Source organism: Typopeltis vanoorti, chromosome 2, assembly GCF_054136105.1.
Source record: "Typopeltis vanoorti isolate ZY-2024b chromosome 2, IOZ_Tvanoo_1.0, whole genome shotgun sequence".
NCBI lineage: Eukaryota > Metazoa > Arthropoda > Arachnida > Uropygi > Thelyphonidae > Typopeltis > Typopeltis vanoorti.
The window spans coordinates 100,535,864-100,561,524 of record NC_143550.1 but is presented as its reverse complement, the minus strand read 5'-3'; the positions used below and the strand labels follow the sequence as shown (position 1 = coordinate 100,561,524).

Genomic DNA, 25,661 nt, shown 5'->3' with positions numbered 1-25,661 from the left:
ACTTATTTTGGATCATTGCAGTGATTAGCTGTTTAGTTTTCTTCTTTTCCACCAATCTATAATACATAACCTTGAATAAATTCCCATTTTAAATTCACTACAGGTTAACCTAGAGTATTGAGTATTTTCACTAATTTTAGGATGACATTATATGTTTGATATCATATTGTCCTCCTACAGCATCAGATAAGTAGACAAACCTCATTTTATGTAGTCTGATGACCTAATTATATGTATGTTAATTTATATAAGGTTGCTTCTGGGTTTTAGTAATTTTGTTACTGTATAGTATATAATTGTTCAAGCAAAATAGTCATCAAATAAATATACCTTGTAATGAACTTTCTTATAGTACAGCTAATTATTCCTATTGTTATTTGTTTTTCCTCTTTTCTTCTCTCAGTTTTACATTCCTGGAAAGTATAATTTTCACAACCCCACACCATCATTTTGTGTGTTATTTATTTTTTTAATCATGATAAATTATTAATATTCTTGCAGAGTAATTCTGAACTTTTTTTTTAAACTTGATTTTCTGCTTAAATATAATTCTGTATACTGTGATTTGTTTTCATTCAGAATAATACAGCAATTCCTCGATTAATGCGCATCCGATTAGTATGTTTTCGATTAGTGCATAATTTTTTTTTCTATACCCAAATTCGATTAGTGTGCCTCTAAAATATGATTAGTGTGTCTATATACATCTTAAAAATAAATGCTACAGATTTTAAAAATTTTCTATCTATACATTTTTTATGGCTAACTATTTTAAAAAATCACTCACCAGGATGAAATGATTTAGTTACTGATTTAAAACAATTTACAAAGTTATTTTTAATGACATACTACACTATTTCCATGTACACTATGTTCCAAATTTACCTCCAAAATTTATGTCTTCTGCTAATTACATAGCATTTTGATGATCACAGTGCTGTAGGTAAGGGGTGGGGGCAATCTGCCCCGGGCAGCACTTTTCACATGAGACACAATTTTATTTTTCGACGATTCTTTTATTTATGTTAACTTAGTACTTTTTATTACTTAATTAATAATTAGTTTTTAACAACTACACTTGCAACTAAGATAAACATAAAAATAGTGTTGTAATCTCATTGTAAGAAAAACTTGAAATAATAAATAAAAATGAACAAGGCGAGTCCAGAACAAAGATAGGACAAGAACACAAAAAATGGTTGAATCAACTATAAGAGCAATTATAAGCAAAGCTGCTGAACACAAAGAGAAAGGTAAGGCTACTTCAAGTTCATCATGCATGCACTTGAAATCAAAGTATTATAATGATTGCATTAGAGAGACTTCTTTCTACATGGATTGAAGATTGTAACCAAAAACGGATCCTGCTAAGCACTGCCCTTATTAAATCAAAAGCATTAAGTCTCTTTGCAACCTTGAAAGAAAGGGCTATCAATGATGGAAAAGAAGAAGAAGAATTCCATGCTAGTGCTGGATAGTTTGAGCGTTTCAAAAAGAGAAATAGCTTACATATTGTTCTAATCATAGGCGAAGCTGCAAGTGCAGATAAGGAGGTGGCTGGAAATTATCCAGAGATTTTGAAGAAAATTGTGGAAGAGGGGGGGGGGGGGGGGGGAGAGGCTATTGTGACCAGCAAATATTTAATGTTGATGAAACTGGCCTCTTTTGGAAGCGAATATCTTCCAAGACTTTTCTGGCCAAATCAGAGAAATTTCAGCCTGGTTATAAAGTCGCAAAGTCGAATGAAATTACTGCTAGCAATATGCGAGCCATTTGAAAGCATATTCTTCCACTTTGTACAAATGATTTTAGAGGCTTTTCAAATTAATCTAAGTTAATTAAATCTCATTCTGAGAAATTGAGTGATTCCGACCTACTAAATTTAGATGCACAACTGGAAGATCCTGAAGAATAGGAAGAAAATTTAATCACTGACAAGCCCAAAGAGATTTCACAGAAACAATTTGAAAATATTTTTTGTACAATAGAAGTTTTTAAGCAGCAATGCTTAGATGCTGACCCTGATGAAGAGAGAAGCAGTAAAATTTGCAGAAGTAGTAGAAGAGGCAATAGGGCCATACCGTCAGTCATATGAAAAAAATAAACAGAATACCTGCCAAACTATGTTAGCTCAATTCTTTGTTAAGAAGTAGAATAATAAATTTATATTCTGAATATGTTTTATTGTCTTTTCTTTTATGAGACATCTTAATTCTTTTATAAAAAAAAATTAAGGGTCATAAAAGAATTTGAGGAACGAATTATACTTTTTCCCATAGGTTATTATATTTAATTAGTGTGTTTTCAATTAATGTGCCTGTTTTAAAGAATGCATTAACAGCATTAATCGAGGGATTGCTATACATGAATTTATTCAGGTAATAGACAAAGAAATGGAAACACTGAGCTAATGGGTCATGTTATTGGTAGTTGATATGCAAATGTACTCTTGGCATCTCTAGGGACATGTATATAAAAACAAACAGAGCCTGCTGCCATTTATTGCATATTAGAATGGAATCCAGAGAGGACTTCAGTGACTTTGAAAGGGGCATGATTGTTGGATCCAGGCTGGTACGTGCATCTGTGATCAGAACCACTGAAATTGCACATGTTAGTCGAGGAACAATCTCTAAGGTTATATCTGCATGGCAGTTGACAGGACAAACATCAACAAAATGCAATAGTGGATGAAAGCACTTACTGCAAGAGGGATGTTCAAGAATTAATGCGCTACATCACGAACAATAGGAGAGCTACTGCTGAGCAATTGTGTGATAAATTTAACACCAGTCTTGAGAAACCCATTCCAACAAAAAACTCTGTGCTGGGAACTACACAAAGTTGGATATCACGGTTGGGTTGCCTTACACAAACCTTTGATCACTCCCATCAGCGCGTGCCATCGCATTTAATGGTGCGAAGATCACAGGCAGTGGACTACACAACAGTGGAGGAATGTGATGTGGTCCAGTGAATCCATGTTCACACCTTTTGCTGCAAAGAGATGAATATGTGTGTGGTGTCAGCCAAAGTAAACGTGACCAGCCAGAGTGCTTGTTTCTAACTGTGAAAGGTTTTGGTGGTTCTGTAATGGTCTGGGATGCATTCTTATGGCATGATTTGGGTCCACGTGTGTTGGAAGGCAAAGTGGATGCTGCACGTTATCTTTCAATCATAAGTGATCATCTTGATCCCATGTTGACACACTTTTCTCCTATGCAGCCAGTCACATTTCAACAGGATAATGCTCCCATTCATTGCACAAATGTGATTACCCAGTGGCTTGTAGAACACTACAGTGAGGTGTCCTGTCTGCCTTGGCCATCCCAATTGCCAGACTTAAATCCTATAGAACATTTATGGGACATTTTGGAGCTAGCTGTCGGACAACATTTACCACCTCCAAAGAACAAGGGCGAATTGATCCAGTTTCTGTCAGACGAATGGTGTAAAATTCCTCCTGTTGAGTTGTAAGCACTGACAGAGTCTCTCCCTCGAAGACTGCAGGCTGTTGGTCCTGCCCATGGTGGGCCAATGCCATATTAATTGAAATGTTTTGCTGTTTCCATTTTTTTTGTCCATTATTGTACATTAACTACTTTTAATTTGAATTCTGGCACTGATGTTTTTGCTGTGCTACCAATCAGGCTGAATTCTATGTATCTGTTCAATAATTTCAATAAACTGTTTAGTATAATTTCATCCTTCATGATTGAATTGGGGGTTTGGTGGAAAGAGAATGACAATTTAATATAATTTCCTTCAGAGTTGAACTTTCAATTGGGTAGAAAGAGGATGTGTTAGTTTAGTAATACGAGGTGTGACAATTTAATTCCTGAACGACTGTGTAGTGTCGACCATGTAGTGATTTGGTTAGTCGCATGAGCAATCGTCTTTGTACATGTTTTAACTAATGCATGCGCAAATCTCAAGTTGATAGTTATTTGCTAGTTGGCTATTGCAAAAAACAATAGAGATCTGCATGAACTTTGCCGTAAAAAATGTGTGATCGAAATTTGGAGCAGCGTATTAACATCAAATTTTGTATGAAAATTGGCAAAACTGCTACTGAAATGTTAGAGCTGTTGAAAGTGGCATATGATGTGAATGCTCTGAAAAAGTGAAGTGTCTTTGAGTTGCATAAGAGATTCAAAGGTGGATGAAAAGATGTGAACGACGACCCTAAGAAGTGGGCAGCCCAAAACAAAAACGACAGATGCAAATGTGAACAGAGTGCGAGATTTGGTATGGTTTGACAGATGATTAAGTGGCAATCAATGGCTGATAAATTGCAAGTGAATTAAGAAACAGTCTGGGTAATTTTAACTGAGGAATTCGGTATGGGAAAGATTTCTGTGAAGTTTGTGCTTGGATCTTGACAGATGAACAAAAGCAGCGGTGGCTTCAAGTTGTGACTGATCTTTTTGCAAATAAGCAAATTTTTCTGAGAGTAATTATGAGTGATGGAACTTGGTGCTGTCAGTACGATCCGGAAACATCAAAATGCCAGTGCATGCAGTGGAAAACCCCAAGTTTGCCATGTCACTTTTGCAGTTCAAGACCATGCTGGTATGTTTATTTGATCACAAGGGGGATAGTCCACTATGAATTCATTGAACAGGGACAAATGGTCAACCAACAATGCTATTTAGAGGTGCTGAAAAGATTATGAGATTCTCTTTGGAGAAAAAAGACCTGAATTGTGGCCTGACAAGTGGATCATCCATCATGACAGTGCCCCAAGCCATAGTGTGCTCATTGTGAGAGAGTTTCTGGCCAAAAAAAAACTGATTTTGAACTTAGCTCCCTATGATTTCTGGCTGTTTCCAAAATTAAAGGACTGCACTAAAAGGACGAAGATTTTCTGACATCGCTGATATCCAGCTTAATGTGATAAAGGAATTCAAGAGTATTCCAGAAAAAGAGTTCCAGACCTGTTTCAAAAAATGGGAACACTGTCTAAACCAGTGTATAAATGCACAAGGGGGACTACTTTGAAGGCAACAGTAGCCACTAATGTATGGTACCAAATGTATGTTTTTTACAGGTGCATTCTGGGAATTAAATTGTTGCTCCTCGTATATTAAGCATAATTTATATAATGAACTGTTATTTTAATTTTTCATTTTCCATGATAAGATAATGAAAAAAAAGAGTTAAAATGCATAAATTCAGCAACTTTTTTTTCTTTTTAGCGTTCCTTTTTTCGTACCTTTCTTATGTATGGATTTCACTTCCTTGTCTGGATGCTTGCAGTTAGAAAGATACGTGATACACAGTGTGGTTTCAAGCTTTTCACGCGTAATGCTGCTCGGCTTTTATTTCTTTCTATCCACGTTGAAAGATGGTAAGTGGTTTAAAGAAATAAAAACTTCCTAAGTATAAAAAAAAATAATAAAATAAATTTTAGCCCTATTTTTTCTACCCACTACTGGGTGAAGGCCTCTCCCATTGTGGGAGGTTTTGGGTGTACTGCTCCCATGGTGACCCATTCCATATTGGGAGAGGACATAACAAACATCCATGCCTACGTGGGATTTGAACCCACAGCCTGTTGGCTGGGAAGCAGATATGCTAACCACTCGGCCAGCCACCTGGCTGGCCGAAGTGGTTAGTTCAATTCAATTAATTCAACCACAGAGGCTTGTGGTGATATTATCTTCAAGGATAGAAAAACTCGGAAGTCTGGATTTCTATCTTCAAGGATAGATAACTGTTCTGAGTTTTTCTATCCTTGAAGATAATCTCACCACTCCATGGCAGACTCAGAAATTTAAAGTAGCAGAAGAAAAAGAATCAAGTATGTCAAAAGTTCCTTTTAAGTAAACTTGTACTCTGAAAGAATGAAAATGCAGAACTCTCTACAACTAGCTAAGTGAAAGTTGTGGCAAAAATATTCTGGTGGTTATTGAAAAATGGATTTGAAAAAATGAGAAATGGAAACAGTACTGTAAAAGGAATCAGAGATGATAAAAGGTGACATGAAAACTCGAGATATTCTAGACTTATTCCTTGGAAATATTGCTGATGTCAGAATTAGAGAGGAATTCCCTACCATGGGTTTCTGGTAAGATTATGTAAGCACACTTGAGAAAAGGTAAGAAAAATTGTGAAAGGGAAGCTTGGAGAAGAACATGCTGGGTTCAGGCCAAATAGTGATTGTCAGGTTCAGTTTTCACTTTTAAGACAAATAGTCAAGCAATCATGGGAATATTAAAAGTTGTCTGTAAAAAAGCCATTCAAAATGCTACAGATATGTGGTGTAAATGGGACATTATATCAAGTAGTACATAGTCTATTCAAATTGCTATCTTCAATTTTTGCCGAAAGTGGATCCATTATCCACATATTGCCACGTCTGGGGATCCTCTTCCTTTGGGTAATTACGGCCAAAAGATTCTGTGAGCGACCGCAATTGCTGCCGAACAATGGTTATTACCTTTCGGTTAACATTCTCTTCTTTCATATACTCATCAAGATTCGGGAACATTTCAGATCTTCTTCAGCCAGCCGCGTTTGCTACAGCAATATATTCTTTTGAAATGCATCCATTTTACCTCGCAATGTGAACACATCCGTAAACTGTCCTTGCAAGGACATGTTTATCTCGTTTAACAGTGAAAAATGATCTGCCAGGTATGCGAGCTTGGCTAGCCAATCATCGTCGGACAAGAGATCTAGGAATTTTGATTTATTTTGTTGCAGGAAATATAACTTGACTTCTTGGCGCAAGTCGAACAATCAGGTTAGTATTTTGCCTCTAGTTCTTCTCTGACTAAAAAGTCAGAGAAGAACTTAACCTTAAAGAAACAATAATTGCACACTAAAAAAGAGCCAACTAAGCTGGTTTGGACATATTTCAAGAATGAACCCAGAAAATCCACCAAACATGTTATTAAATGGCAGAATTGAAGGACAGCACAGCAGAGGAAGACCAAGAAAGAAATGGATTGACAACATCAAAGAACTCACCCACTTAAACTCCATAATAGAACTTTACAAAAAAGACAGCAGACAGAAAGAAATGGCAAAAATTCGTCTTTGAGGTCAACCCCCTACGAGCGGAAGAGAAGAAGAAGAAGAAGAGAATTTTGCTGTCACTCAATTATAAAATATAAATTACTATGGCTGGGCCTACCTTTTACAAAGCCATGCCGCTCACCATAAAGTATTGTATTCCTATCCACCCACTGCTGGGTTTTAACTTTAACTATCTTTTCCAATATTTTAACCACCACTCCTGAGATATTAATTGGTCTGTAATTTGCTAATTCTGTCATGGAGCCACCTTTATGTAATGGAACTATCTTACTCTCATTCTACTTACTTGGAATGTTGCCAGAGCTCATCAGAAACACTGCCATCAGAAGATCATGCATCAGAAAATCTTGCATATCTTACTATCACAGGGCCTGACTTGCTATCCTGTCCCACTGCTGTATTCACATTGATATTTTTAGTATGCTAGGCACCTCCTGTGCTTGAATTCTCATGTTAGTCTTTCACATTAGTAACTCTAAAATCTCCATCTGGATGATACACCTTTGCAAAGTGATCACTCAGTAAGTGAACTATTTCTTCTGCTTCTTTTACCTTCCTACCATCAACATTGATTAAAGTCATCCTTTCATAATCATTCTTCCTCTTACTCATATATAGCAAAAAAAAAAAAAAAAAAAAACTCTTTTGGATTTACTTTGGCCTGCTTAGCTAATTTTGCCTCAAAATCTGAAGTCGTATTCTTACCATACTAGTCATTCTTCATGCCTGCACAAAGATAACTATTAGGATTTTTTATCATTATAAAAAAAACTCATAAAAACCACTCATTATAAATTATTTGTAGAAGACATCAAAATGATAACGTGACAAAAGTAAAATCTCTTGCCAGTTTTTGTCTTTTTTGTTTCGGTCACCCCTATTATGTTGACGTAAGATATGTTTAAAAGTAGCTAAACAAAAGTCGTGGAAAGACTTTGGTAAGAGTATAGAAAATAAATATTAGCAAGGTGGCAAAATATTCTGGAGGCTATTGAAGAAGCTTAGAAATGAAGAAAAGAACACTGTAAAAGGAATTAAAGATAATAAAGGTGACATGAAAACAGAAGATAAGGATATTCATTTTAGACAAATTATGGAGACTACAACTGTGTTAGTAATACTTATTTTAATTTTCCGATATTTTGACCTTCATATTGACATCATCATCTGGAGTACACACACACACACACACACACATATATATATATACACACACACACACACACACACACACACACAGAGACAAGCTATATTACATTTCACACATTATGCTAAAGAGACAATGATTTGATCAACAGTACTAGCCTGATCTCTAGTGCAAATAAAATTAAAATAAATAAATGAAATAAAATAACTCCATCAAACCTATAAATTTTTTTTTTTTCATACAGATAGTTTTATAACAGAAAAAATTATGTCCTAATTTAACATGAGAATTGATATATTAAATTTAAGATCCTGGATTACCTATATATCTATTTATAATTAACTCTTAGGGTGAAAGGTTATGTGGGTAGAATATGTGCCTTCCATAATCTTGGAATTTTTAGACCATCATTATTTTTTCCTTCATAGCAACAACAAAGAAAAATCTCAATACAAGAAGACTTGTGAAGTTTTTTTTTTTTTTTTTGGAACATTCAATAGAACTGTACAAAATCCAGAAGAAAATCTTAGTATAACAATATGAACTGTACAATTCCAGAAGAATCTTAGTATGTGAGGACTTTAGCAGAGTTTATTGTAGTTTTTTTTTTTTTTTCTTCACTTTATATATATATATATATATCTATATATATATATATTATATAAAAAAATCTATTCTATAATATAAAATGATAAGCCTTTTCTTGTAACGTTTTTGTGTCACGTTTTCGTATCACATTTTTTGTCAAGTTATTTCAAACATTTTGAAACTCAGGGCTACCCGGAACCCCCTTTTCGAGTCATCAGAATTCAAGGAGAACTGGCCTACCAGTCTGGAACTTGGGTGGGGGGGGGGCGTAGCGTCAGGGGGAGGAGCCCCCTAGTGTGTGTGTGTGTATATATATATATATATGTGTGTGTGTGTGTGTATATGTATAATGTTTTTTTTTTTTTATCACTAGAGGTCAGGCTAAAAAAAAGATTAGTTAACAACATAGTTTTAATTTACCTTTATTAGAGTGCAACAGCATGTAGCTTGGTTCCTATACACATGTATCCTTCTGATGATGACCTCGATACAGGGGTCAAAACGTCAATTGTTATTTTATTAATAATTAGTAAAATAATCATTTCAACATGTATGTTTTGTGTCCCTAAATTCTTAAATATGAAGACCATCATTGTTGTTAAGATTAGGGTAGTTGATAAGAATTTCACAGGCCTATTTAAATTGACATTCATACTACGTTTTGGTGTGATGTAAACAGCAGGTGCTTTTCCAGTCAATTCTATGTAAAGTGTGCAGGGCATGATTATAAAAGCCAACTTTACCATAGTTATTAAATTTAATGTGTCATTTATGTTCCTTTTTTCTGATGGGAATTGTGTGTCCTATTTCCCGTATATAGGGCAAATTATAGGTGCAATGAATACAGTATACTCAGCAGAGGTAGTGTGGATCCTTGGATGAGTTCAGTAAGTTCTTTAAGTTTGCAGGAGGTTTAAAGGTGGCTTTAAGGTTGTACTTCTGTAGTATTCTGTTTATTTTATCTGGTATCCTTTTAATGTATGGAATGGTAACAGATTTATTGTAATCTAGTTTATTTTTGTTTTTAGGTGAGGTCTTGTGAAGAATTTTGTTGATAATATTTTGGATGTAGCCATTTTTCAGAAAGACGTTGCTGATAACTTTTAATTCATCTTTAAGTGCTTGTTCATTAGAGCAAATCTTCAAAGCCCTGTTTTTTAGTATGTTAATGACACCTAGTTTTAGTGTTGAGTGCTGGTAGGAGTTTTTGTTTATATTGCCCAGTATGTGGAAGTTTCCGGTAAAGGAAACCTTTCCCAGTGAAGGAAAGACTGCCAGAAGGAAGATGTGTGACAAGTGCATCGCGAAATAGAAGTGTGTTCTGCTTTTCAATCTCAATTGTGTATTGTATGCATTTCTGTTGTTTAAGTGGCTGAGGAAAGTGTCTAATGTCTGCTGGCCAGACTTTAGGTTTTAAAGGAGAGGAATCAAGAATGCTTTGCTCACAATATTCCATATAAAAGTTAGCAATTGTGTGTGTGTGGGGGGGGGGATAACGGTGAGCCCATGGCTGTGCCTTCGTTTTGTAGGTAGAAAGTGTTTTGCACACAAAATAGCCAGAACGTAATACATGTGCAAAGAGCACTGTGATATCGGGAGGGAATTTGTCCTGTAACAGAAGGATTGTGTTGGATATTTGTGAAGTGGGCAAAAATGTCAAAACTGACTAATAAACCATCTTTTTCCAGTGTGATGTCTTTGATTTTGCTTACAAAGTGTTGTTTGTTTGTAATATAGGAGGAGGAATGGCCTACCAACTTCTTGAGTGTTGACGCTAGTTTCTTGGCTAGGTAATAATTGGGGCTGTCTGTAACTTCAACTATCGGCTGGAGCAGTATATCATGTTTGTGAATCTTTCGTAGACCATAAAATCTTGGGAAACGAGCATAGTGCAAAGTAATTTTTTAACTGTATCTTCGGGCCAAGAAGTGACTGATTTAAGTAACTTTTCCGTTTTCTTTTTTATTCGATTGATTAGGTTATAGTTAACAAGTTGATAGGTGCTGTTGTCTGGGACTATTAGATTCATTTTTTCCAAATATGTAGTTCGTTTTAAAATAAGTGTGACACTGCCTTTATCGGTTCTAGTAATTACGATGTCTGGATTTAATTTTAGCGATTTCATCACTACCAATTCAGATTTTGTTAGGTTGCTAGTTATTATTTTCGTATAATTTAAGTTTAAAATGTTAGCGGTTTCCAAAGAATTTTTTCAGCTGTGGTGGTTGGGAGAAATCTTAAGCTTCTTTCAATATGGTAAATAAAATCTAGTTTGTTAATTGCCCTGGGTGCCACAGCAAAGTTTAAGTCTTTGTTTAGTAGCAAGAGGCTAAAAAATGGCTAAAACCAAAATACTATCAACAGAATTCTTCACAAGACCTCACTTAAAAACAAAAATAAAGTAGACTACAGTAAAATAACAATTCCATACATTAAAGAAATATCAGATAAAATAAACAGAATACTACTGAAATATAACCTTAAAGCCACCTTTAAATCTCCTACAAAATTAAAGAACTTACTAAACTCATCCAAGGATCCACTTCCTCCGCTGGCCCACCCTGGAGTATACCGTATTCATTTGCACCTGTAATTTGTCCTATATAGGGGAAACAGGATGCACAATTTCATCAGAAAAAAAAGGAACATAAATGACACATTAAATTTAATAACTGCGGTAAAGCTGACCTTTCTGATCATGCCCTGAACACTTTACATGGAATTGACAAAAAGTACCTGCTGTTTACATCATACCAAAACCTGGTATGGACATAAATTTAAGGAGTCCTGTGAAATTCTTATCAACCACCCTAATCTTAACAGTAATGATTGTCTACAAATCCCAAGAATATGGAAAGCACATATTCTACCCATTTAACCTTTCTCCCTAAAAGTTAATTATAAATAGGACCTAATCTAGGATCCTAAATCTAATATAACAATTGTCATGTTAAATTAGGGCATCATTTTTGCTGTAATAAAACTATCTGTATGAAAATTTTTTCCCCGATGTTGTCTTAAATAGAATATAGCTTTGATATAGTTATTTTATTATATTTATTTATTTTAATTTTATTTTATTTTCACTAGAGATCAGGTCAGTAGAAGAAGTTGATCAAATCATTCTCTCTTTAACATATTGTGTGAAATGTAATATAGCTTGTCTCTGTACTGTAGTATGTGTATGCTCTAGATGATAACCTTAATATGGTCGAAACATTGGGAAATTAAAAGAATTATTTCTAACACAGTTGTAGAGTCCATAATTTGTCTAAAATGAATGCTGATCACCGTGTAACACTAAAGGTAGGGGTATTCTAGAGTACTTACTTTGAAAGACTACTAAACAAACCAAACTGACAGAGCCATACTAGAAAATTTGCAAGAGCAATGAGGAGTATGTATCAGTACTTGAGGCAGAAAAAGCTGCCAAAAACTTGAAATGTGGAAAGGCAGCTGGAGTAAATGATATTTGAACAGAAATGGTTAAGTGTAGAGGTATGAAAGTTCTGCAGTGGCTACACTGCATAATTCAGAGGGCTTGGACATGTCGAATTCCCAATGAACGGAGTAAAGCTCTCATAACATCCATCTATAAAAAAGGGAATAAAGCTGAATGTGAGAATTACAGAGGAAGTTCTCTACTGAGTGTTCCACGTAAGATTTATGCAAGCATATTTGAAAATAGGTTGAGAAAGATTGTGGAAGAGAAACTTGGAGAAGAACAAGCTGTTGTGTTCAGGCCAAATATAGATTTTCGCTTTAAGACAAATAGTTGAGAAATGATGTGAATATGACAAGGATCTGTACTTAAGCTTTGTAGATCTGGAAAAGGCATATTACAAGGTGCCCAGAGAAAAGCTTTTCAAACCACTACAGTTATATGGGATGAATGGAGTATTATACAGAGCAATACATAGTTGATATTTAAGTTGTCAGTCAGCAGTTAGAATTGAAAGAAATAATGTAAAATGAGGGATAAGACAAGAATACACATTATTTCTACTTTTATTCATTATCTATAATGATCAAATTATGAAAGAAAGTGGCATGAGGCCTGATATTAGAATTGGAGATGTCAAACCTAGTTCTTTGCTTTATGCAGATAACGTATCTTTAAACATATCTAGCAAAGCTCCAGGATTTTCTAACTAAATTGAGTAACATCTGTAATAAATTAGACATGAAAAGCAGCAATAAAAACATATAAGACTTCAGCTGCATCTGAATGTAGTTCCTATAAAACAAGTAATATATTTCAGCTATTTAGGCACAGTTTTTAGTGAAGATGGCAGGTTAAATCTGGAAATAGTCAACAGAATAAGCAAAGCTGGTATGGTGGGTAGCCAGCTGAATAAATTTATATGGAATAAGAAAGAAATTAGCCAAAGTATTTAATTAGCCAAACTAGCAGTATAAAAAACAGTGTTCAAACCAGTTATGGATCTGAGAGTTGGGTTATAAATAATGCACTTGATCAAAGACTAAATATGATGAGGGTTGTGAGAAAAATTTGGGTAGTGAACCAGTGACATCAACGGCAGAATCAGAATTGCCTTAGAAGAACAAAATGTTAGATATGACAATACTGGAGTGCTCACAACTAATAAACTAATAGACTAATTTTGAGGAAAATTGTGAATAGGAGATTAATAATAATCTAAACTTAATCATGTAGTGCTATCATAGTAACCATAAAAATCCTCTGGTGGTACATATCAGCAAATTGATGATGATGAAAATTCATACTCTTTGTGTGCTGAGGGCACGTGTTAGTGATGATGACTGGTTGTCTTCATTTTTTTTCTTATTACTTATCTTTCATAAATTATTATTATTATTTTTATTTTTTCCATTCCATTTTACTTCTCCATACCACCATTAGGATCCAATGTTTTGCCCTATAGTGCATCCCGTGGACATTCAGAAAGTAGTCCTGGTGGTTTGTGTATATATGCTACTTTAGCCCCTTCTTCAGCAAGACAGATAACTGATTCTGGAGGCCATCCAGGATTATCTAGTTGACTTTCTCAAGGGTCGCTGGAGTCAATTTGTTCCCATTTTTAGATTACAGTACATAAGGATGGCTTTATATCTGGAAAGAAATAAGTGCACATTTCTTGCTTGCCAGACTTATCTCTTCATATATTGTAGTGTAGAGGTCCCATTCTGACATAAATCCTCTGCATTAATTTAGTGTTTTATGGGACATAATCGGTATTCCTCTCTGGATGTTTCTCAGAGGAATTGCAGAGTGTTACCCTTTGAATGTACAGTGAGAAAAAATGGTATATTTACATGTGCTGAACTTAAAGATCAAGGATCATAACTATAAGGTACACCATCATATCCTTACCTTTAACATACACCTGAACTCCATCTATAAAGGCAAGACATCTTAACTGTTCTGTAAGGCTCTACACCAAATTCAGTGATACTTTAAATGTCAGCATATGGATGTGCTGAAATTTGTTATGATGTTAACATCTGTTCCCAATACCGCAGTAAAGAACATGGGTTATTTAAAAAGCAGCAGGGGACATATCTACTGTCCAAAAAAAAAAAAAAAGTCTCAATGTGTGAAAACAGTGAGAAAGAACATCCAACTTACTTCTGAGCAAGCCAAAGATGGAAGGAACATCTGATACGAACATGTCATATCGCAGATAGCTTGCCACAACAACATCGATTGGAGACCCTCTTATGCTGAGAAGGTGGTGATCAAGAAAAGATCCAGAGGAATGCAAACATGTATGATTGTTCCATTATCTCACAGATATAATGTACCTGATCTGATCACTACAGTGTTTTGATAATCGTCAAAATATCATCAAAGATGCGCTAAGTCAGCAACTTAGAGACTGGATAATTCTCCTTCAAACTCTTAGAGAGACGTAGTGAATAAAGTGCCTTCAGACTCTTTGGAGACTGGATAAATGTATTTTAAACTCTTTTAAATATCTTTCATTGCGATTCATGGCAGCCCTTCAGGCTGTCATAAAACCTTGCAAGAAAGTATATAAAGCACTTCAGAAGAAAGCCACAAAAAGTAAAATCTCTTAGTCTTTAAGAAAATCAAATCTTCTCAGCAGGTACTCATATTCTGTGTGATTATTATGAGGCATTGTGTTAATGAGAAAATATGGTTTTGGAGAAAGAAATGAACGAGGTGAAAAATTGTTAGAATTTGCTGTGGACCACGAGATGATGATCTGTAACACAAGATTCCAACAAAAGGAGTGTAGAAAATGGACGTGGCAATCAAATGATGGGAAAACCAAAAACATGATTGATATGATTATGATTAAAAGAGGATGGATAACATCAGTACAGCAATGTTGAACTTTTCAAGGAGCGGATATAGACTCGGACCATAGTTTAGTGATTGCAAACATGAAGATGAAATTGAAAAAGAAATATAAACCCCAACATCAGAATAGAAGAGATACAGCACGAATAAGTGAAGCAGAAATAGGAAGAAGGTACAGAACAGTGTTAGCAGAGAAACTTAAAAGTGTGGAGAAAGAAAAAAACTCGAATTTAAGAGTGAAAAGAGTAATGAAGGCAATAGAAGATGCAGTTGAAGAAACAGTACCAGAAGAAGAGAAGATCAAGAAGAAATGGATTACACAAGAAACACTGAAGTTAGTACAGAAGAAAAGAATGTTGAAGATAAGAAGGGATACATCAGAACAAATAGAAGAGCAATATAGAAGAAAGTGTAATGAGGTGAAAAAAGCAGTCAGAATGGATAAAATGAAATGGTTAGAAGCCCAATGCAACAATATAGAACAGTACTATGGAGAGCATAAAACAAGGGAGGTATACAAAATGATCAGAACCATTAATAGAAAGTGGCAACCAAAACAGACCACAATTAAAGATGAAAAGAGCAAAGTATTGATGAATAAAGAAAAAATTGTACAGTGGTGGACAAGATACTGTAGTGAGTTATACGAAGAAAAACTAGATTCAGATAGCATTGGGAAACTCACTGAAGAATTGAAGCAGATATCACCACCAGGTAATGAGCATGATATGGACATTTTAAGAGGAGAGGTAGAAAAAGCAATAGGAAGGCTAAAACACAACAAGAGTCCTGGTAACGATAACATTACTGGAGAAATGATTAAATATGGTGGTGAAAGTATGGTTACAGAAATGCACCAACTATGCAGTATGGTATGGAAAGAAGGGAAAATGCCAGAGGAGTGGGTGAAATCAATATTAGTAACATTATACAAGAAAGGAAATAAGCTAGAATGTAAAAATTATAGAACAATTGCCTTGATAAGTCTCCTTGGCAAAGTGATGATGATCATATTGACAGAAAGATTGAGAACACAATTGGAAGTATACCTTGCAGACGAGCAAGCAGGATTTAGGAAGGATAGAACTACAATTCAACAGATTTTGACAATGAGGTTAATAGCAGAGAAAGCTAGGAGAAAAAACAAAAGCATATATACTTGCTTTGCTGACTTTCAGAAAGCATTTGACAGTATTGACCAGAAAGTGACATTAGCAGTTCTGGAATCCTATGGAATTGATAAAAAAAACTAATAGCTATATTAAAAGATGTTTACCAGAATGCAGTTGCAGCAGTTAAAATAGGTGATGATTTGGGGAAATGGTTTAAAACATGCAGAGGTACTAGACAGGGAGACCCAATATCACCCAAGCATTTTCATCGCACATTTAGAAAGAGCAATGGATAAAATGAAAGAAGATGCCAAAGGAATATCTGTACACGAAATGAGAATTAACAATTTGAGATTTGCAGATGACATTGTTATTACTGAAGAAGACGAAAGAGAACTACAAAAAACACTGAAACTGTTAAATGAGGAAGGGAAGAGATTTGGACTTGTTATGAACTTTGAAAAAAAACAAAGACAATGGTATTTGGTGAGAAGAACATGAAACAAAAGATACAAGTGGATGGAACTGATATAGAAAATGTAGAACAATTCACATATTTGGGAAGTAAACTGACATATGACTTGGACTGTAAAAAAGAAATAAAGATCAGGATTGCAAAGGGAAGAACAAATCTGAAGGCCATGGATAACATCTGGAAAAGTAAAGTGATCAGTCTGCAAACAAAACTAAGAGTATTGGAAACATGCATCTTCAGTGGTGTACTGTACGGATCTGAAACATGGGTAATAAATAAGGAATCAAGAAAAAGAATTTTGTCATTTGAAAGAACTTGTTACAGGAAGATTCTAAGAATAGGATGGGTACAGAAAATCACCAATGAAGAGCTCTATCAGAAGATACAACCAAAACAGAATCTAATGCAGAAGATTATAAAACGGAAGCTGCAATTATTTGGACACATCTGTAGAATGAGTGAGGACCGGAAGATAGACATTTATGTTTGGTATTTTGGATGGTTTAAACAGAAGAGGTAGACCATACAGAGAATGGATAGACGATATAAAAGACTGGTGTGGAATGGGTGTACAAAAACTGCAACACTGTGCTCAACGGGCAGTGAGCCCATGATTCGTGATGATGATGATGATTGTGTTAATACTACGTTATTTAGAAAAATATTAATAAAGATTTTTTTTAGTTTTTTTCTTAATTCTTAGGTTTAATTTTGCAAATGATTTTTGTAAAAATAAGCCTAACTGAACCAGAAATTCTTCCAGTCACAGCAAAAATTGATATTCTGTGAACAGAAAATATAGCAATGCTGCATCATTTTGACTGTTTAATTTATAACAATTAAACAATCAATTAAACAAGAGGATTAATATTATTTAGAATAAAATACAAGAAAAAATGTAGTGTTATGATGATGGTGAGAAAAGGGGTGTCTTTGATGACTGGAACCAAGCTGCAAGCAAATCCTTGATTAAAGCACTGTCAGCCCAACTCCTGTTGAACTTCTAATATTGTTGATTGCATTTCTTTGCTCTCATCAAAAATACTGCTCCCTAGTCCTGCTTTATCTGTTCTTCCTGAAAATACAGTACTCCTTACATTCTGTCTCTGCCACTATAAGGGGGGGATGAAAAGTTCTAAAAACACCTAGAACAAATATGATATTATAGCAACTGATATAACTACAAGAAAGAACATATCTTAAAATCCTTTAACCCTTTACATAATAAGGCATTTTCATCAAATTGTAATAATTTGTTCCTTTTCTTTTAGGATATATAAGGAGACTTATCAATTCCTTCTTGGTGATTATCACAACTTTTCAGCACACCTTCATATATTGTCCATCACCAAAGTGTCACTAATGCATATTATTTTTTGGCCATGCCAAACATTGTTAAAAACTCCTCCTCAGTCTTGTTTCTGATGCTCTTGGCATCAGAAACAAGTATATGTGAATTGCAATATCTTGTTAGGCCCACAATTCCTATTGGGATTTAAAACCTAAGAAACTGCTCTCAGTATTCTTTTTCTCATTCTCACTTTCCTCAAATGCATGCACACTCACCTGACCCCCCCCCCCTCACTAATAGCCTGCTTCAGATAAATATGTATAGCCGTAGAAACTATGAGCTATACATACTTATCTGAAGCAGGCTTTTACAAACATCTATGACCAAGGTGGGATTTGAACCCACAACCTGTTGGTTGGAAAGTGGGTATGCTATCCACTCAGCTAACCAGGCCAACTGATGTGCAGGTCCATTCTTTCACTGAAGAAAAGTTTCTCCTGATGCCTAACTCCAAATCCATTTGAGTGCATTTCATCAGTTATATATGTTGGTTTTATCCATCAGTCAAAATTATTGACTCTTTCACTTTTGCTTTTTGCATTCTAATGGCCTCAACATCTTTATTTTTGCACCTGGTTAACATGATTTCATGATGCACTCATCAAGCACATTTTTGATCATGGAATCAGCACACAATATAATCTCTTGACTCTCTCTCGCTCTCTCTCTCTTGTGTTTCATGCTTTCCTTTCTCTTTTTTTTTGTTACTCTTCTCTTCTGTACCACTTGGCAGATGCTTCTTCAGTCATTCTAGTTAATGCTTTCTCCTATGAAAAACTCCTTGTAAGTATGCTATATGTCTGTTATGATGGCCACTTTGTCATTCTTTCACCACTTCTAATGACTCACATTTCTATAACGCATTTCATTTGCCTTCATACACCTCTCTTCATCATTTGCATCAATCACGTTTTTGCACAAATGTCCCATGACAAACATTCGCCATACTGCTATCTTGTTTTTGATATGAACACTTCTAGCACTGCTTTTACACTACTTTTGACAAACTCCCATGTTTGTTCTTGCTATCAGTGAATCTTATTTTCATTAACAAATAATTGTTCATGATGAAATTGTGTGCATATGCATTCTCTCTCTCTCTCTCTCTCTCTCTCTCACACACACACACACACACTACATCTCATAAAAGTCTTCCATAATGCTGAACAGTCAGGCCTCAGCCACTAATTATTTTTTGGTGTCATTAGCTGCACTGTATTAATATATAACAAAGCTTCACTTATCATATCAATTCAGACACTATGCACCAAGTTAAAACTGTCTTATGAACTCTTCTGTTTTGAGGTAATTTTATAAAGCAATATTTATTTGGCTCATTCATGTTGCTCTTAGTGTAGAAAACACATGTCCAAAGATAATGATTAACTAAATTTATTTAGATCATTATTATTAAGGCAATATTTTATCTTGGTCATCATGGCATCTTTATGTGTATGGGTGTAGTGATGGAATTGTGCCTGATGTCTCATGCAATATGATGCAGCCAAAATTGTTTAGGTTTGGCAAATGTTGAGTGTTATGTCAGATTTCAGAAATACTCTGATTTATATCTACTTCTTGTATATGAGGGAGGGTTTCCCCCCATTGGATCCAGTAATCTATATCCATGGCATGGTCTGCCATACCATAATGGCTGTAGTGCAGATCCCTTGCTCCTGCAAACTTACATTCTGTGGTGTTCTTCTAGACATTTTAGCTAATATATATCTAGAAGAACACAGATTATTTCCTTCATCTGCACTACTGCTGTTCTCTAGTGGCAGACCATCCCATGGATACAGAAGCAGATATAAATCAGAAGCTATTTCTAGAATCTGCCAAACCTAAAGAAATCTGTTGCATCACATTATTAAAAATCTGGAAGATCATTTTGAGACATTCAGCATCCATCACTGCATCCAAAGAAGGATCAGTTAGGACTTTTGTAGCCTCCCTTTTACAAATATCAGTGTTTGTCTTCCTGTGGTGTGTCTCTGTGCATGTACTTAGTATATTTCTTTGTGCCCATCCATGAAAGATGTCTTGGTGACCGAGGTGAAATATTAAGCTTAATAATCTAATTAGCTAAATAAAGTTAGTTAACTATTATCTTTAGTGTGTGTCACATGAGTGATCAATGTCAAAGCATCCAAACCAGATTAAATATTTGGTTCATTAGGTAGAAATAAAGAGCTGAGAAAATAAAGAAATACCTATTATATTATTTAACAGATGTGAGAAATCTTTGATCTAAGGCATATAAATGTCATTGTTGAAATCACTTTAGCAAACTCGTATAGTAAGTTATTCAAATACAAACTCTGTTTGAAAAGTTTCAATCTTATAGACCTATGGAATATGTTACATAGTTATTTCAGTTACTCTTCATACAGTTTTAATAATAAAAAGCATTTGGGTAAATTAAATATTTTAGTGGGGTCTGATTGGGTTCAAGTTGCTTCAGTTTGCATTACATACTTAGTTATCCATTTCTTAAAAAATGCAGTATGGTCTTTAGAAGGTTTTGCATCACTCTTGCAACTGCTACATTTTCTCTGGAAAGCTTTTACAAAATTTTCCACACTATTTTTAAATATGGGTGCTATTTTTAAATAAATACTTTCTATTTTTTTAAAGTATAGATAAATGTGTATTTCTTATTGATTTCTAATAGATATACTAATAGATACATATTTGTGATCTTAGATGCAATAAATTTCTATACTTGTGCCTTTTTTTTTTAACAGGGCTTTTGATGTTGAACTTCTTTATTTGTGTGACCATTTAAACATTCCTGTTGCTGAGGTTGCAGTAAACTGGACAGAAATAGAAGGCAAGCACATAGCCAAACAATCTAGTAACCATTTTCAATTATATTTGTGAGCGTGCCTCTGCATGCATTATTCCTAATTGCAAAAATGGAAAAGTTTAACTTTTCACCTTTGGAAAGTGTTATGCATGTTAGCAATATTCATATTTATAATGCAAAAGAAAGTTTTTTTTTTATGCTTAACAGATCTGAAGTTAGCTAATTAACTTGTGAGTTTTTGATGACTGGGTTGGAAAGACAATCCAGATTAATTTTCCATGGCAGAATGAGAAGTACATTTCAAGTAAAGGTGATTAGCCAATCTAATTTTTTTTGTGATAACATGGACCTTTTGCTTGCAAACTAGTATCATGAACACATGCATCTACAGACAATATCTGCAGGGTTAATATGTGTGCCAAAAGTTAACTAGAATGCTGAGCCCACCAGGAATTGGGAAAATGTTGAAAGAAGGTAGATTTTGCAGATGATCAACATATACAGGCAGTTATTGACTTATGTAAGAGTTAGGTTCTACAAACTTGACATAACTGAAATTTTACATAATTTGAGTTTAACCTCCTTACTCATTAATCACATCTTATTGCTTACATTTTTACATTGTGTGTGTGTGGGGGGGGGGGGGTAACATATAAACATGCTACTGCGTGCACACACACACACATGCATAAAGATTATTTTTGTGAGTTTCACAGAATTTACACATAGATTGGATTTTAATATGTAATTATTATTGCAAAGTAATACAGTGATTTCCCAAACTTTTATAGGTCGAGACCCCACTGTCGAAAATGGTAATTTTTTGCAACCTGCTCACATTGCGACTTCTTCGCGGAGTTCAACAAGTCTTGTTAGCACTGCCCCTTGACAGCCAATGTACTTCAATATGCAAAAGAAGAGATTTATGGAAACTTCCCATCTCTTCGTACAGTTTTTCAAATAAATTATTATTATTATTTAACACCTCCAGGGAGTCCAAAGACTCATCGAGGGAGAGTGTGCCAACAGCATTGGGGAAGTTGAAGTTGAAAGTTAGTTAGAAGAAGTTGAAGTTGAAAGTTAGTAGTTGGAAGGGGACCAATCGAATGATTGGTCCCCTTCCAACTACTAACTGAGCCATTAGTAGCAGAGGCTCTACCAATTGACCAACCTTTGCCGGCATGTAATGCAAATAAGCATGATTGTAATGATTTACTCTTGATGAAATTTATTATTTTCATGGCAGTGTTTAAAATGTTTTTCAAATCATCTGACATAGTTTTAGATACTAATGCTTCCCTATGAAGACTACAGTCAGTCCATGATGCATTCGGACTCGATTTAAGAACGCGTGTCACATTACCACTATTTTTACCACACACACACTGCCCATGCAATGCCTGTACATATACCAACTTAATTCACCCAGTACAATTCCTTCAATTTTACATAAGTGTCAAGAGTTCTGAAAATATCCTCAGTAGTACCTCAAATAATTGGTTTACAAAATAGTATATCTTCATGAGGCTCATTATTCCATATAAAAACAGATAAAAACAGTCAATTGGGATTAACCTTGTATATCTGTTGACTCATACAGTTGCAGAGAAAAAAAATTACTTGCCTTAACTCTGTTGATAAGCTGATCTTCTACCCACTCTGACATTTCATCGTTCTGCGTGCACCTGTATTATTGGAAAGTGGAATTAATTTTTCTTTCAAGCTCTTGTCACCAAACATAACTCCAACAGTATCTTTTATTGCTGGGAGTACTAATAAATTGCCAATGGTGCGAGGCTTACGATTGTGCAATTCACAAACTAATGAGGTATGAGGCATGCATAGCTTTTTCATTAATACTGGTGAAATGAGAAAGCATATTTTTTGAAGCATTCAGTTCTTTTATTTTGCTTTCAAAAAAATGAAGTGATTTGTTTTTCAAATCTACAAGATTTGTCTCAATATATCAAAGTAATTTGTTTGATCACATACTCTCATTTGTTGAGAATTTCACAGCAAATAACACACTGTGGATCTCCTTTGTCACCATTCCATGTAAATCCAAATTTTAAGTAAGTCAGAATCATATTTTCTTATTATGTCGAAAGTTTATTTTTCACTTGGTTCGAGTATAATAAATTTAGTTTAATCCTTTATCCAAGTGTGAGCAAACAAAGTTTGCGCCTGAAAGTATCTTCAGGACTGGGGGTAAGGTGGTACAACACCAGGGTAACTCATTGCAAAGGTGGAGCAAGATACCAACAATGTAAAACACATCTCCGTTTTGAAGGGCCACTACCCAGGGTAGTGGCCCTTCCCTTAATGCATAACATTAGACATATCCGCAAGGAGATGTGTTTTGCATTATAGGAGATACTGAGACAGGAGTGTTGGTAGCTTGCTCCACCTTTGCAACGAGTTGTCCTGGTGTTGTACCACCTTACCCCCAGTCCTGAAGATACTTTCAGGCGTAAACTTTGTTTGCTCACACTTGGATAAAGGATTAAACTAAATTTATTATACTCGAACCAAGTGAAAAATAAACTTTCAACATCTTTGTCTAAATCCAGAGTAATTTATTAAAAAAGGGTGGTACACCATTTGGCAACTCCTATAGGTAGAGATGACCTGCTAATGCTTCTGCCTGGTATCTCAACTTGGGCCTGGCTCCAACTGAAGAGACTTCAATAAAGGTCGAAACTAGTCTGGGTAGTGGCCCTTCCCTTAATGCATAACATTAGACATATCTGCAAGGAGATGTGTTTTGCATTATAGGAGATACTGAGACAGGAGTGTTGGTAGCTTGCTCCACCTTTGCAATGAGTTGTCCTGGTGTTGTACCACCTTACCCCCAGTCCTGAAGATACTTTCAGGTGCAAACTTTGTTTGCTCACACTTGGATAAAGGATTAAACTAAATTTATTATATTATATTTTCTTATTACTTTTCATCATTTTGATTGAAAACATTGAAGGATTTCATCAATTTTTCTTCGATTGTCTGTTTTGTCTGCAGCAGATCTTCTTTTTGGGTTTACTTTTCAGCGACTTGTGTTTTTGCCATATTCCTTATCAATCACCTGTTCATTACTATGGTAAATATTAAAAAATAATTAGAGACATTTATTATTTATATAATGCGCTAATTATTAAATTAAGAAAATACATTTTATTTGCGATTACAAACAATTGCAGTTACAAACAACTAACTTGTATCAATGCACCTATTATTTTAGCCTCTGACAGCATGCAGCTACACTAAGTATGTCACGTCATTTGTCACGAGTTCGTTTGATCGAGCATGTCTTGACCTGTTTGTCTCCTCACCTACATTTTTGAGCTATGTGCAATAATGAAGTGTAATTGTTATTGAGAGTTGATTGATAAGCAATTCAAAATTGAATTGAATTGATATAGATTTGCGAGCTGAGAGAAACTGGACAGAAATAGTAATTTCATTATGTAATCTTTAATAATGTGATCTTTAACTGAATCGACTTTGAATTGTTCATCCAACGATTCTCAATGAGTAAAACTCTCTTAATGAACGTGTAAATTACTCTCATATTTTAATATTTAACTTGACCTACTCAAAATCAGCTCATGGCCCACCGGTAGGTCATGACCCACACTTTGGGAATCTCTGCAATATGGTATAAATAATATGAGAAAATAGAAAAATTTTGAGAAATGTTTTAGTTGTCTATTTGATCTTCCTTATAAAATTATCAAGCGATGAGACTGAAAAGTGGCTTTTTCTTCTCTTCATCAGTCTGGATAACAGACTAATGAGTCTTCTCTCTCTCTCTCTCTTGGAAGTGAGGCATTAGGATCCATGCAAACACTCACACTAAAAAATGTAGCACTAAAACATTAAAAATATAGCACATCTGTGTTGAAAGCAAGACTGAGGAAAGGATAGGCATAAATCATGTGAAATGTCGGCCTTATAGAAGACTACCATTAGATGGCATGTGAAAAACATAGGTGGGTTGAGTGAAATTTTTATAATTTACCATTTTTCTAGCCCATTTGCTTAAGTCAGAATTTACATTAGTCGAATTTGCATAAATTGAGGACTGTCTGTATTTCATTTAGAAAATAAACATATTAAAGCCTGCTGATTTAGGAATTTATTATTATATGAGTACCTCCAAGGGATCATATGGACCTCTCATGGGTGGCTCACTTAACCTACACACCACATATTATTCTTTGCTTTAAACTCGTTCATACTCATTTAAACTGGTAATTTATTTCACTCACTACTTATCAGGAGAAAAATCTGTTTCTCGCACCTTTTCTAACCACAAACCTACTCAATTTCCAGTCTCTTGTTCTCTTCTCTTCAATTGTATACTGAAAAATTTCAGTTTCTGTCCAATAAAAATTCCTTTATAGGCTAAGGTGTAGTCTCCTTAGTTATTGCACTCAGTGTTTCACAGTTCAGATATCATTTTGGTTATTTACTTCTTTACCCTTCAGTCTTTTTGGTCTGTTAGATCAGAGCAGTTCAGATGAAGTTTTTTCAAGAGGCTTTGTAATGACACAAAAGAACTTTATTCTTGCATGTTAACATACTTTTATGCTGCCCTGTGTCATTTATATCACATCTGCAATATTATCCCTGAACTTCAACCCCCACTGGACAATATCACTCTAACATCCGTAGCCTCATTTGAAGTAAGACCATATTAATTAATATAGAAAACTCTATCAATAACTGGCCAATGTATTTACACTTCAAAATGCAAAATTTACATTTGCAGACATTGAACTGCATCCGTTCAATATATATATATATATATATATACCACACACACACA

At 34.8% G+C, this 25,661-nt stretch overlaps 1 protein-coding gene across 1 annotated transcript in view; it reads left to right on the top strand.

The window, feature by feature from the left end:
- Positions 1 to 25,661, top strand: part of wol (Dolichyl-phosphate beta-glucosyltransferase wollknaeuel) — a 172,075-nt gene that overhangs the window by 133,230 nt on the left and 13,184 nt on the right. Inside the window, exons 7-8 of the mRNA XM_090412410.1 lie at positions 5,199 to 5,350; positions 20,775 to 20,860. Of these exons, the coding sequence (XP_090268536.1) occupies positions 5,199 to 5,350; positions 20,775 to 20,860 (238 nt within the window). The remainder of the gene's footprint in view (positions 1 to 5,198; positions 5,351 to 20,774; positions 20,861 to 25,661) is intronic.